At 40.6% G+C, this 15,768-nt stretch overlaps 1 protein-coding gene across 1 annotated transcript; it reads left to right on the top strand.

Moving 5' to 3' along the window:
• Window positions 1–3,768: 3,768 nt before the first annotated feature.
• LOC124267213 lies at window positions 3,769–4,573 on the top strand. The gene is given in 2 exon segments (XM_046702129.1): window positions 3,769–3,975; window positions 3,977–4,573. Coding segments are annotated over 2 exon segments (804 nt in total).
• The last annotated feature ends 11,195 nt before the right edge of the window (window positions 4,574–15,768 follow it).

Genomic DNA, 15,768 nt, shown 5'->3' with positions numbered 1-15,768 from the left:
TTCACGGTGGTCATATTTAATGGTGTTTAGCCAAACAAAATCTCGGTCATATCTACCATTCCATTCGCTTGGACGCATCTTGGCCCTCATGCAACTATAAATCATAGCATATATAAAATCCATAATTATATTATACGGCAAACGTCCGACAGCCTCTTTGCCGACTTCTTGATCAGCACCAAGGGTTGTTGAACCTGATGGATTTTCTGTCATGGTGGAAACGTGATGAAAATACGACTTCGCCATATCTCCTTCAATTCAATGAAAAATGCAACAGACCAATGACCGAACTGAGACAGTAATGAGATTACCCTCCACAGAGTCGGTCGGCCGTTAGAGATTACAAGCACATTCTTCTTTACCTGTTCTCCAGCATCTCACCAGCGTTTCTTGATATCTGTACGTCAGCAGCGTATTCATACAATGGTAATCCATCTCAAATTATGTCAGTTGATGTACCTACTCAGACAACGCAGGAAGAGATCCGACTTCTGATATTTGTAATGGAACATTTCGAAGGCCAACATAAACTGAGTACACATTTCATAGACATTTGGCTGCTCTGGTGTGGTGTTTCATTATGTCCCAAATGGAGTATGTTCGTGAGTACTGATACTGTCTGTTGACACACTATGCACGGGGGCCTTATCCTGCTCAGGCCCTCAGTCAGCTGTTCCTGTCTGGCGACTGGAAGTTGTTCTGACTGAAAAACAGCCGCTAGTCTGTATTCACATGCCTGCTTCATACACTGACGTGCAAAAGAAAGTTAACACCTTGTGCTTTGGGATTACTATAAAAAACTACAACCAAAAAACCCTACACAACAATGTAAATATTTAAAAATATGTGATTTACATGTCACAAACACTGTATGTATTGTACTTAATTGACAATGTTATGAAATGTAAGACTGACTGACTGACTGAGTTTTGGTTTTACGCCGCTTTTAGCAATATTCCAGCAACATCACGGCGGGGGACACCAGAAATGGGCTTCACACATTGTACCCATGTGGGGATTCGAACCCGGGTTTTCGGCGTGACGAGCCAACGCTTTAACCACTAGGCTACCCCACCGCCCCTGAAATGTAAGATACACACTTAAAACATATTTCAAAATATTTACGCATTCCAAAGTACCAGGTGTATACTTTCTTTTGTGCGCCAGTTTACATTTTTTCCAAACGGTTGCGTACCTCTGACGCCTCTGTCTAACCAAATAGAAGGACGAACACTTTGATACTCCATTCATGAATACATAACAAGACTAGCTACATCCTGCCAACGTCCTGTACTGTCCTGCATGTGTAAAGTCGCAGCTTCTATAGGTTTGAGGAGAGGTGAGGTGAAATTGGGTTTAACGTCGTGCTTGAGAATATTTCGCTCATATGACGACGTGCATGCGTGTGTATGTGTATGTGCGGCTGCTTGTACTAGCCCAGACTTAAGCTGGTTTTATAGTGCTAGCCCATTGAGATACCATGCCGCAGTGAATCATGAATACCCCACTTCAGACACATTATACTGACTCCGAGCCGACCAGTCCTTGTTGTACCCATTAATGCCGAGTGCCAGGCAGGGACCAACAAGTACCATATTTTAACGTCTTTTGGTATGACGCGGTCGGGGATCGAACCCTCGACCTTCCGCACTCCGGGCGGACGCTCTAACCACTACACCACGGAGGCGGTCTCTATAGGTTTGAGCTTCGGGTTAATGATCATTACCATCAGAACTACTGGGTACATTTAAGTGCCCGTTCTCTAATGCCTGTCGTAAAAGGCAACAAAATTTAATCGGATCACGACTTGGTGACATGACCGAATACGTACCATTGTACACCGAATGGTTTGCCGGTCTTTAAACCATGTGAGTGAGCCTTGCACAGATTTGATAATTATCCACAAAATAGTAAAAATATCCAACAATAATCAATGAACGATCAAACCAAACGCACAAGAATCGAAAAATTATCAAGAACAAACAGGAAAGTTAGATTCTTCGCCCCTTGTAAAGGGGAATATTTACGGATATCAGCTTCTGTAATATGACGAACATGAGGTTTCGAGGTATATTCATACTTCATAATTTACCTGGTGAAGGAGTTAGGATATACTCCGAAATATTACAAAGTCGACATCCAGCAACCTTCCCTTTTATGTGTACCACTTCTAAATGCAATTCAAAGACCTCGCCTTTTATGTCAAATTTATTAAGACATACAAATCTCAGAATATATTACACATTTTGTGGTAATACAAAAATCAATGGTGTAAGATAATAATTTGCTTACACAACAAATATAACAAGAACTCCAAAATGGTGTTGTCCAGCTTCTTGCTGCACGTTTTCATGCAACCCAACCACGTATTTCGTTCCATCTTCTTTTCATGACAGCGTAATCTACCTTCCGCTTCGTGAAGTTTGAGATGCATTATATTGCTATCAGACCGAAGTCTGTCTGTTTCCCATCCAGATACAGATCATGTTGCCGCGGAGTCTCTGCCACGCCGGTGTTCGTCTCCAAGCCAGTCTGTCGCTGTGCCATCGTCAGTGTTGATAAAGTCGGCAGCGGTAGTCAAAGAACAATCATGTGTGGCTTCCCCTCGCAAGGCCTAATCCGTCTGTAAACAGTTATTAATGAAGTGTCTTCAGTGCAGAGACAGACCTGAACAGTTAAATCCTACTTCAGTTGACTTATTTGATTTTTCGAGAAGGAAATGCAGTTTGGGAAAATCTTCAACATGCGGCACATAAACTACCAGGCAAAAGAAAGTTATCGCCGACTTCACTTGACCAAAATTGAAACAAAGTCGTATGTGAGATTTATGATAATAATTTTACAAACAGAAATAATTTTCCAATAATTTGACTGAAAATTTATTGTAAATGCTAGTCTAGCATTTTTCGCAATTCATTAAGAAAGAGCCAAGGGGTAATTGTTTTTACACATAACAGTGTTCATTCAAAAATTGCATAACGAGTACCAGCGTTTTTTTATACAATTACTTTAAAACTGATAACTTTATTTTGCCCGGTAGTTTATAGTTATTTCATCGGATACTGAAATATTCCAAAGCATAATTTCATGTGGTATGTTTAGATTTAGTGCATCAAATATATCATAATGTCAGGAGGTGATTTCCAGATTGAAACGGAATGTTAACATGGAAATCGGCACATACTGCAACCAAAGTGTGAAAGTAGTATACAAGGTCAACGAAAAACCAACAAATTATATTCAGCTAAGGTTTAAAATCAAAACAAGGCAATACAACAGGTAGCATGGGTGTCATCAGCGATATGTAACAAGCCCTGAAATATGTGGTCAGAGCATGTCCCCAAGTTTTCACTGTCGGACTCATGAACTAGATCTGCCCCTGGTTTATGAAGACTGGTCGAAGATAGTAGGACATTGAATGGTTTCTCATGCTCTCTTTACAACTATACAAGACGAAAGTCAGATCGTGCAAACCCTCGAATCGAATATGTAATCACAGTCGTCCGTCTAGAAACTGTCCCATTCCGAAACTTATGGAACAATCAAGCTTCTCATATTCTTCAACGACTAAGGGAGTTTACACATCATAAATTTATCTAGGGTAAATACGGTAGTCTAGACGGACTACCGTGGAGGCATGTGCTGCACGAGAAGTTGTGCTTGTTTAGTCACGTGGTAGAAGGTTACAAGGTGGGTTGAAGATATTGTTTCGTCACTCGAGGTCTACGCGTTACTCAGGCGAGTAGCTTTGCCTTGGTTTCTGCCCTTATGTCCCTCATGGATCATCAAGAGTCTACGACTTCTACTCCGGACGTTTCTCAGGAGCCGAGACAGGAGACCAGTTCGGAACCTTTTGAGTCCTTTCAACTGTTTAAGGACTACATGGACAACAAACTGAAGTTATTGAAGAGAGACATTGTCGACGAGTCCGAGGAAAGGTCTCTCAGTGTTTTCAAAAAAGGTGAGGAAAATTGATACGCCAAACTTTAAATACAAAGGGAACGAAATTCAATTCAAGTTCAATTCTGATATTTCTGACAGACTAGATTCGGCTAGAAGACACTGTAACAGGAGAGATTTTCCAGAATGTTTAGAACTTATAGACACTATTCAATGTTCTATTAAGAAGAGGAATAAGTTCATCAGACTGGCGGACAGATCTCCGTCGGGATGGGGATTGATATCGGAGTTGGAAGGTGACGAAATTGCTTCTAATTCGGAGGAGGAGAGACGGTTTGAAAGGGCAGAGACCAAGGCACTTCGTAAGAGACAACGTCGTGAGTTCGTCAGGCCCCGAGGCAGAGGACCTCAAGGATCCGTTAACTCAAGTCCTTATCCTCAACCAACTTTACAACCAACATCTCAGCCTCCCAATCAGCCCTTTCGTCAGTACTCCGGGCGTCATCACCCCGTCTCCAGGCCATGTTTCTTCTGCGGAGAGGTCGGACACTGGCGAGCCACGTGTCCTGCAGCAGCAGCTTTGCGCCGGTCAGCCCAGCAGAACTCCAGGGAGGGTAGCTCCCCAACAGGACGCAAGAAATACAGTGAGAGACAAAGTCTTGGAGAAAACTAAGGCGTGGAGTTCGTCGGAAACCGTGACTTACAGTTATTCAGATTCGACTTCATCTGCAGGGTTAGAAGGTATCGAACTTGAGACAAGTGCCTTGCATCTATCTGAAAATTTCGAGTTTGAGTATAGTTCTCATGTTATAGTAAAAGGGAATCTTAAGAATCATGTCGCCTTCTGGAGACAAATTTCTGCTTCTGATTACATTTTGCAAGTCATAGAACACGGTTATGTTATTCCATTTGTCGAAACCCTCCTCCTTCGTGTAGTCGTAACAACTGCTCTGCATTTAAATATGGCGAGTTTGTGACTGACGCAATTCAACAACTCTTGGCAAATAATTGTATAGTGCAAGTTACACAAAAACCTCATATTATAAGCCCACTGTCAGTGTCCGTTCAAAAATCAGGCAAGAAAAGGTTAATTTTAGACCTGAGGTTAGTAAATCGTTACGTTTGGAAGGAGAAGATTGTTCTTGAAGGTCATAATGTAGCATTGAACCTTGTTCATATTGGCGGATACATGTTTAAATTTGATTTAAAGTCAGGTTATCATCACATTGATATTCACAAAGATCAGCACAAGTTTTTTAGGTTTTTCGTGGACAGATAATAACGGTTATATCAAGTATTATTGTTTTACTGTTCTCCCTTTCGGTTTGACTTCTGCACCATATATTTTCACCAAGTGTCTCAGACCACTCGTGAAGTATTGGAGACAGAATTCCGTTGATATCGTCGTGTATCTGGATGATGGGTTCGGCCTCGCTCAGACTCTAGCTTTATGCAGCAAGCATTCATCTTTCGTTAGATCTACGTTAGCTAAGGCAGGTTTTGTCTGCAACGATCAGAAATCAGTGTGGGCACCTTCAAGACAGCTAGAATGGCTTGGTTTTAACTGGGACCTTGACAACGGCGTCATTTCCATTCCTTACAGGAAACTCGACGATATAAACCTAAGTTTTTTCGAAGTTTATGTCACTGCTACCCAAGTTTACTCCAAGAGACGTTGCCAGACTAACCGGTAAAGTCATTTCCCTTATGCCAGTATTTGGAGACGTATGTAGGTTATTAACCAGGCAAATGTATTTGCAGATACAAGGTTACACTCACTGGGATAAAGTCGTTACCTCTTATGATAATCCTGGGTTTGTGTCAGAGCTAGTATTTTGGAGAGATAATGTTCTGAATTTTAATAGCAGAAGTCTCCAGCAAGAGTTCTCTCCCCCTCGTAAGCGTATTTTCAGACGCTAGTTCGATTGGTTGTGCAGCATTCATTCAGGATACCACCCACACTTTTCACTGTACATGGAATAGTTCGGAGAAAACATTCAGTTCAACTTGGAGGGAATTAAAAGCTGTTGAATTGGCATTGTTGTCTTTTCGACACCTTCTTAGACATAAGTCAGTCAAGTGGTTTTCAGATAATAAAGCATGTTGTCACATTGCTACTTGCGGTAGTTTTTCCCCGCACTGCAGGCGATAGCTCTGTCCATCTTCAGATGTGTAAGGTCAAACAACATAAATCTTCAGTTCTGTTGGATCCCTAGGTCAGAGAATGATAAAGCGGACAGTTTGAGTAAATTCCACGATTATGATGATTGGACCATATCGGATCGTGTTTTTCAGCTGTTAAACAACAGGTGGGGTCCTCACTCCGTAGACAGGTTTGCCAGTCATATCAATACTAAGCTGAATAGGTTTAACTCCAGATTTTGGAATCCAGGTTCGGAGGCGGTCGATACGTTCACTCAAGATTGGTCTAGAGATAACAACTGGGTAGTTCCCCCTATATCTTTAGTGACAAAAGCTATTAAATATGCTCTGAACAATAGGGCTCCAGCAACACTGGTCATTCCCTACTGGCCATCGGCATCGTATTGGTCAATTTTGTTTGATAATGGGACAGTTCGCCCCTTTGTAAAGGATTTTATTCAGTTAAGCGGTAGTACTTCCTTTCAGGGAGGCAGTAGAAAATCTGTTTTTGACAATTTCCAGGGTTATGCATTAGCCATAAGGATATAGAATGGTACTTATGTCATTGGACATTTTCAGAGCTGTTTACCGCTGGAGTGTGGCGTGAGAGAAAAACTCTTCAGGATGAGAGATTACAGATTCTAGCTGACAAGTTACCCGATGTAGTGTTGAAATCAAGGGCGCCAACTACTACAAGCAAGTATAAGAGAGCTTATAAGAACTGGAGAAAATGGGCCTCTAGTTTTGAAGATATTAGTTTTTTCCCAGCATCACCATTTCATGTTTCGCTGTATTTAGTCTCGTTGATTCAAAGCGGTAAAAATAGTTGTAGCATAATAGAAGCAATTTACGGTATTTCATGGGCTCATAGGATCGCAGGTTTACCTGATCCTTGTGCAGATAACCTGGTTATTAATGTTAAAGAATCAGCAATGAGAACGTGTGTTAAACCTGTGGTTAAGAAAGATCCAGTCACCCCAGATATGTTGTTAAAGCTGGTACAGATGTTTGGTGGGAACAACGCTACTTTGCCAGATTTAAGGTTTTTATCAATGTCTTTGCTCTCATACGCAGGATTTTTTAGATTTTCTGAAGTAGTGAACATAAAAAGAAATGATATTACTTTTGAAAAAGGCTATATAAGTATATTTCTCGGTAAAAGTAAAACTGACGTTTACAGAGACGGGAGAAGTGTTTTGATCTCCGTCACTAGTTCTCCTACATGTCCAGTTACTATGTTAAAGAGGTATCTTGAGGCAGCAGATATAGTTGATTCTTCCGAAGATTACATATTTAGACAGATGTGTTATTGTAAAAGTAAATCCAAATACAAGTTGAAAGGGAAATTTCCGCTGTCCTATACTAGAGCTAGGGAAATATTCCTAGAGAAAATTACGTTCATTGGTGAAGATGCCACTAAAATTGGTTTGCACAGTCTTCGCTCAGGGGGAGCCAGTGCTGCTGCTAACGCCGGTGTCCCGGACAGATTGTTCAAAAGACATGGCCGCTGGGCTTCAGAGACGGCAAAAGACGGTTACGTGAAAGACGATGTTAATTCATTACTATTAGTGTCTGCAAATTTGGGAATTTGAAGGTTGTTTTTTGTATGGCATTTGTTGGAAGTAAAGTTGGTTTGCATCAACAGGCCCGTTCTTTTATATCGAGGCGCGGTAGACAGCACCCTGTATTACGAGTATGTTATACTTGGTAAATGTTTTATGTTCGTTTGAGCGAAGCGAATTAGAACATAAATAAATTTATCTAGGGTAAATACGGTAGTCTAGACGGACTACCGTGGAGGCATGTGCTGCACGAGAAGTTGTGCTTGTTTAGTCACGTGGTAGAAGGTTACAAGGTGGGTTGAAGATATTGTTTCGTCACTCGAGGTCTACGCGTTACTCAGGCGAGTAGCTTTGCCTTGGTTTTTGTTTTCATTGGGGACAGGGCCACTGGGCCGTGTGTTTGGCCACTGGGCCGTGTGTTACGAATGTAGGCCACTGGGTCGTGCTAGGCCACACGTGCCACTGTACTGTACACAGGCCACGGATGTGATGTTATGGTGATATACAAAGTTACTTGATTGAGGATCAGCAGAAGTAAATAGAAAGAATTGCACGCATCCTGGGATTGGTGACAGGGACACAGCCAACAACTCAACAGAGACGAATCTTATGGAGTGGAACGGTCAATATTCTAAGTTAAGTATGCTTTATGTTTAGGCTGGCAATTCTTGTGTGGGTCTTAAATGGTTTGTTTTTCTGTAGTTACTTGCAAATGTTTAAAGTAACGATGGGTTATGTTCCCGAATATTAAGTAAAGCAAGGGATTATATTTCCATTTAAGTCAACGTTAGAGTTACTTATTATAGAAGTTTGCAATTGTATCGATGGCTTTTATGGACCTTGTTTCAGAGGCAGTTCAGCTCAGGGCTGAGTCGTCTCAGATGTATACAAGACTCAAGGATGCATGATTACGTGGAGATCCGGCATTGTGTTCGTGCGAACTATGGAAGGATATCCGATTGGGCAGTGTATGGACTTGCGCGTTTATCGCATTTATATCTGTGATCCGTGTCGATGAGTTCTTGCTATGTAAACTTCAGAAATAAACCTGCTCGCACTCGAGGCGCGGTAGACAGCACCCTGTATTACGAGTATGTTATACTTGGTAAATGTTTTAGGTTCTTGTGCTTCGTGGGTATCCATCACATGCACTCACAGAATAATGCTAAATCATGAGCTAAGCATGCGTCAAACTAGGTACCTTGCCTTGCAGTTCCTGGTACTTGTTCAGCCTCTCCTTGAAGCATATCCACAAGATGTCGCTGTAGTCTCCACCAGTCACCGAGTGTAGGAATGCCTCCAACAGATGCTCCCTCCTCTTCCTTAACAGGATACGGATGAAGAGTCCACTCTTCCTTTCATTATCAGTCTCTACTGAGATAGATGTAAACTCGTCATCGTTGATTTCATCTCTGTGCGGAAAGTTACGAAGAATGGTGTCGGTAGTAGCTCCAAGTCGTTGAATGATGCTGTCTTCATGGTCACATATCAAGTTAGCATACACGTCGGCTATATCGACACCATATGCCATGTCTAACAATTTTGTTTCACGTATTTGGTACAATGTATTTGAACTGTCCAGGTTACAAGCAACCTTGTCGTTAGAATCGAGTGTGTGGGTTCACCTTAATGCCGCTTTTTGCATTATTCCAGCAATATCACGGAAGGGGACACCAAAAATGGGCTTCACACGTTTAACCCATGTGAGGAATCGAACCCGGGTGGACGCTTTAACCAGTAGGCTACCAACCACCTCGAATGGAAGGTTGTAACCAAGATAATCCTCAGTATGTCAGTCACTGGCTTGTTTGATCTGGATTAGATCATTTACAGGTCGCCATGTAGATGAAAAGTTGCTTTAAACAAGTGGGACTTTAAACCAACTATTTCTGTTGCTCTAGCCGGTTGTTTACGACATTCTTTTGTCCATGGAATTTGTAAAACGGGGTCTCAGGGCCTTATTCACCGCAGCAGGCCGAGTTGGTAGTCGACTGACTTGCAGTGCTTCATCATTTCCTTCAAACCCTTCTTAAAAAAAGACACAAGAAACATTATATATGACTTAGTGGTGATTGTAATATAGTTATAAACAGTTACTTTGACTAGTGCTTCTAAAACACCTTCTATGTTAATTTACATTTTATTGTAAAAATATGATTTAAAACCCTTTTCATGGCTTTATTTTTTTACAAGCTGACCTGACTATTTGAAGAACTTGGTTCTTTTCTGTGATTACAAACTTTCCAACTAATGTTGCGTTTTGTGGAGCCCACATGTTATCAAATATTACTCTTTCAAATAGCGTATATGCATTACAAAATTAAGCCCTTCCTTGAATTCTGTAAGCATTATGGTTAATATTTGGATTTAGTCTGTGGAATGTCATGGCCGTTTGGAAGAGTAAAAGAGGAATTGACATGTTCTGAGGCTTTAGAGTGAAGCCGAAAGTCAATAGTACTGATGCTATGGGCTGTTATACTGCATCAGGTAGGTAAAGAAATAATTGTAAGAAATATATCTTTGGCAAACGTTTGCCGTGATTTATACTATCGATTTTTATCATGACACTATTTAAGATAACACATTATTGTAGTGCGAATTATAAGTATTGACTGCTGGAGCAGATCCCGGAATCTGGAGATTGGGGGTGGGGGGGATGTAGTAGTGTGTCCACATAAATCATGAAGTCCAAAAGTTACGGGAATTGCTCCTCTAGGGGATTTGGGTGGGGTCCGTACCACCGCTCCCCTCCTCTGGGTGCACCCCTTGACTGTGTATATTATATATTCAGTGAAGTAGCGTTGAGAATTCTTACCTAAGTTTGCGCATCGGTTTATCGATTCATACCCCAATGGTTGAATGGAAATCAAGAAGGACAGCTATTCACACAGGTTGCATAAATAGTAAACGTCTGTTGCCTGACGCGATACTAACAAAGAAACACGCCGATCTACGATCTTCATTTGAGTTGACATGTGTTACAACACGACTCAGAACATAATATTTGCACCTGTGCAAATGCATCAGTTACTTATCAATGAAACAAAGGGCCTTTCTCACACACTTCAATATATGTAATATTTTAATGAAAGAAAATAGTTACCTCAAACTGAACTCTGGAAGCCAGATACTATGTATCCCTGTCATAGTCCTCGTATACACTCCAGTCGACCTCCAACAAAGGTGTGTGTAAGTCGAGGGTTAGATGTGTGAACTACCACCCTGTCAATAAAGGTAACTCATGTATTTATCCCTGTCTATTCTTGTCTTGTGCTGCGTAAACATGTGGCTACAATCCCAGGTTCGGGCATAGGCGGGTGATTTGTTCGTTCATGGGTCGGCATGTATTTGTTGAACTGTAGGATAAACGAATGTTTTTACAATGTATTTACAATGATCACTTGCTAGATTGGTATGTCGGTGTCGGAATGCGAGAATGTGAGGATTAACGAGAGTCATTATGGGTTTTACGTCGTGATTGAGAATGAGTGTCGGATTAACGAGAGCTGACTGTATTGTGACCCAGCGGCATATGTGTGAAGGTGGTGTAGTACATGCGCTTATTACCTACAAGGTCACGTATATCGAGATTCATAAATATCACATATGATCATGGGTCATGTGGTGTCTCGAGAAGAAATTCTTTAACAATCATTGACTGCTGATGACCTGAGCCTCCCTTTCAAAATGCATGGCTCTTTTCAGTGATAAAATGTTTCAATATAATGAAAACTTTTCTTCTTCAACCGAGAACCCACGCTGTCCCACGACCAGACAAACAGGGTCAATGAACAAAACACAAATTGTACTGGTAAGAAATCCAGTATATTTCATCATTGTGAAATGCTTACACACATAAACACGAAAACAAACCGGTGAAGATCCAGGTTAGAATTGGACTTCAGCAACCCATATTTGTAATAAGAGGCAACTAACGAAATCGATTGGTCCTGTTCGCTGAGTTGGTTGACACATGTCATTGTATCCCAAGCGCGTAGATAGATGCTGATGCTGTTGATCACTGGATTGTCTGGTCCAGACTTGAATATCCACAGACTGCCGTCATATAGCTGGAATATTCTTCAGTGTGCCGTTAGACAACAAACAAACAAAGACAAACATTTAAAGTACTTCAAACACAAAGTTAATGTCCAAATATTAGGTCAACAATATGCCTGTTCAATCAAAATCTCTCGGCTGTCAGAACGGGTGACCTTCTCATCATCCATAGGAGCCTCTCGGGACATTCAGTGTATACAGTGGTCCGACTAATGTGTCTGGGAGACAGGTACAACGTCATTTTAAGCAAGTGCTCCTTGAATAGTCAACTGCCTTTCCCCTGAAGACGATTGCTATCTAGTTAGTGACAATATTCCAGGAGATACGGGTAATGGGAACGATTACTGACTCCCCCCGGGGAATGTTTCCAAGCAATGTCCGATTTTTGTGAAAGCGGACTCAAGGTTCGTCTCTGTTAGTAGATTTTCTCAAACACGTCGTGTAAAAAACAGAAATACCAGAAGAGGATAGGGAAGGATAAACTCCCTCACCATGATGAAGAAAGCACCGATAAGTTGATCAGTTGTGAAATGGAGGCTCGAATCCCTTGTTATTGTTCAACGCATAAAGAATAATATCGCAAGTGGCATTACTCCAAGACGAACGTTATGTAAATAGTATAATTCCTGGATGAACATTATCTACATGGTATCGTTCCAAGAGAACAGCATCTACATATCATTCTATATAACAGCATCTACATGGCATCATTCCAAGATGAACAGCATCTACATGGCATCATTCCAATATCTAGAGGATCATCCCAAAAGGAATCTGTTTGGTATCATTCCAAGATGAACATTATGTAAATGGTATCGTTCCAAGATGAATGTTATATATATATTATCATTCGAAGATGAAAAAATTATATAAATGGTATCGTTTCAAGGTGAACATTATCTATATGGTATCATTTCAAGATGACATTTTCCATATTGTATCATTTCAAGGTGAACATTATTTATATGTATCATTCCAATATGAATATTATCTATATGGTATCATTCCAAGGTGAACGTTATTTATATGTATCATTCCAAGATGAACAATATCTAAATGATAGCTTCCCAAGAGGAACGATAGTTGTATGGTATCTTTCAAAGACGAACAATATCTATATGGTATCCTCCCAAGATGAACATTATACATATGGTATCATTCCAAGATGAACTACGTGGTGATGTACTTATTATCTTCACAAGATGAACGTTATATTCGAGTTATAATCCTTAGTTACCATGCATTTCAAAGCAACTTTGCTTACACGGATAGTGGGGCCTCTATTGTTTGAAGTGTTCATTCTTCACACCGAAGGTTCAGGTTTGAACCCATTTCTGGTGTCCTCCGTCTGAACTACTGCGTAAAGCGGCGTAAACCACACATACTCGCTACCTCTGACCAGTAAGATCCATGTTAATTCTAGTTGTTTATTAAAAAATATATTAGCTGGTGGAAGCACCATTAAAATCACACAATGTTCTGGTTTGAATGTGACACGTCAAAGCCTGAGAATAACCAGTCTAAATTTTCCGACATAACAAAGCCGCACAGCAAATTTCAGAGGCCAACATATGCTTAAGTGGCAAAGCGTGTCTTGAACAGCCAGAAAATGCTTGTAACTGACTACACTTCTTTGGAGTCGATGCGTAAAATATCGTTTGTGTTTAGTACCGTGACCTTGAAACGAGACCCGAATTTGCTTATTTTAAGTCGACGGTTAAATAGAATTGTTAAGCAAACTTTCTGTAAATGTTTACTTGAATTACATATACATGCACTGAGCGGAGAAGCATTAAGAAAAGAGTGTAAATATTTGATTCGGAGAGACACACATAGATCGTTTCCATTCGTGGCCAACTCGTAATAATCCGGGACAGGGCTTCTTGTGGGATACGGAAAGGAGCGAATGTTGACGATGGATTCGGTTCGTTTCGAATGCGGGCCCTGGAAGTGGAGAATCGTTTAGCGAGACAACTCTGTCTAATTTTTTCTACGAATAACTAAGGATGCCCATTCACAATATTCCAACTTTAACATAACAGTGTGTAAATATTCGATTCAATATCAGACGATGCAGTGACGGATATCAAGAGCTTCGTTCTAAAAATGTGGATTTCACAATATCAATCAAGTCAGCGTTTCGCTTTATACGACATGCATGGATTGGTGAAGACAAATTACCACCCGGATCTTCACGTGACAATTAATACATCTCAAGAACTTAAAAAAGCTTTCAAAATCCTGGAAGACAATTCTCACATGCTTCCGTGTTTGTACAGGTCGATAATTGACTCGCCTTTGCATGTGTTTGTGGCGGGTGTTACCGATAGGGCACGATGCACTGAGTTTCTGTGAACAACCGATATCATGTTATCGTGGCTCGTAAACATATGCTCATAACATATTGGCAGAATCCTACAATGGACTGTGCTTTCAGCAGATATTTCTTATGATTACGGAAAGGGTTTTGTCGAATTCATGATTTAGTCCCTACTCTAATCAAGGCAGCCTACGTTTCTGATCACAAGGAGATTGTACTTTGTTGAAGCCATTCCATGCACATCTTATTTTGGTTCAGGCTTATCGATTGGCATACAAATTATCCACACTGATTGAAATCAGAAAGACTATTATATTAATATTGATTTGAGTTAAAGAGTCGGAAATAATTAGGTTTCGAACATAATTGAATTTATTTCACAACGTACCAGGTTAATACGGGAAGAAGGCTTAAACTGTCGTAGATTGCGCTGCAGACGCTTAGCCTTTGGGGAAATCTTGCAATGTTCCTAATATTCCAAAGCTGATTAGATTTTAGCAATAACATTGTTGATCTACATTCTAATGAATAGCGACGGCAGCTGTCGCCCGATTGGCTTAATGTCAAATGACCGTAATTCCTATATACACGAAGAGAATTGACTCAGATATACGAGTAACAATTAACACTGAGACATTAAGGTTTTCATTTAGTATGTCAGTGCAGTATGTTTGGAAATTAATCTTAAAATTAATTAGTCCAGCTGTCACCGGACGGTAATTGATCGCTTCAAGTCTGTCTATTTTCCAAAGGTCACAGTCCCCCGCTTTTGTCGCAGTGAAACAATTTGGATAGTGTATGTACCTGTATGGCATCTTGCAATGTCCACAGCCAAAGATTTAACCATTATGCAATTTCTGTGTGTCACGTCGAAATCCAAACTCGTACATACCAAGGTCGAGCGGGAGTTACCTGGGGGTTGCATGGAGAACAAAGGCCTGTTGTTTATTTAACTTGACCCGGACGCATAGAATGCAGAACCGTTATAATACAGATATGTATTACTCAACAACTGAGCAAAACGTTTCTCTTTCACGAGAAACCGAGTAAGATTTTGTCGAAAGCTTTTTCATCAGAGTATGGGTGAAGGTCATGTGGGCAAAAATCATCAGACGTTACAGGCTTTGGTTATACTTCGATTTTCTAATGAAGGTCAGGTGATCGATACCTCATTTCTTTCAGCATCACTTCCATGCGTTTTACTCTCATTAAAAAACCCTGTAATGTGCAAATATTAATTTCAATCTCAGATTTCTTAACAATGTTACAAGCATCCCTTGGCCTTTAGAACTTGCCGAGTATGACCCTTATGGAACCTATTTTATACAACTGAAAATATTAATGTTCTTGCAGAAAATGACGAATTGCCGATCTACGATCTTCATTTGAGCTGACATGTTACAACACGACTCAGAACATAATATTTGCACCCGTGCAAATGCATCAGTTACTTATCAATGAAACAAAGGGCCTTTCTCAATAATTAACTTCAATATATGTAATATTTTAATGAAAGAAAATAGTTACCTCAAACTGAACTCTGTAAGCCAGATACTATGTATCCCTGTCATAGTCCTCGTATACACTCCAGTCGACCTCCAACAAAGGTGTGTGTAAGTCGAGGGTTAGATGTGTGAACTACCACCCTGTCAATAAAGGTAACTCATGTATTTATCCCTGTCTATTCTTGTCTTGTGCTGCGTAAACATGTGGCTACAATCCCAGGTTCGGGCATAGGCGGGTGATTTGTTCGTTCATGGGTCGGCATGTATTTGTTGAACTGTA

This window comes from Haliotis rubra, unplaced genomic scaffold (genome assembly GCF_003918875.1).
Source record: "Haliotis rubra isolate DU_JTF1 unplaced genomic scaffold, ASM391887v1 Scf13, whole genome shotgun sequence".
Lineage (NCBI taxonomy): Eukaryota > Metazoa > Mollusca > Gastropoda > Lepetellida > Haliotidae > Haliotis > Haliotis rubra.
This window is presented reverse-complemented; position numbering and strand designations above follow the sequence as displayed.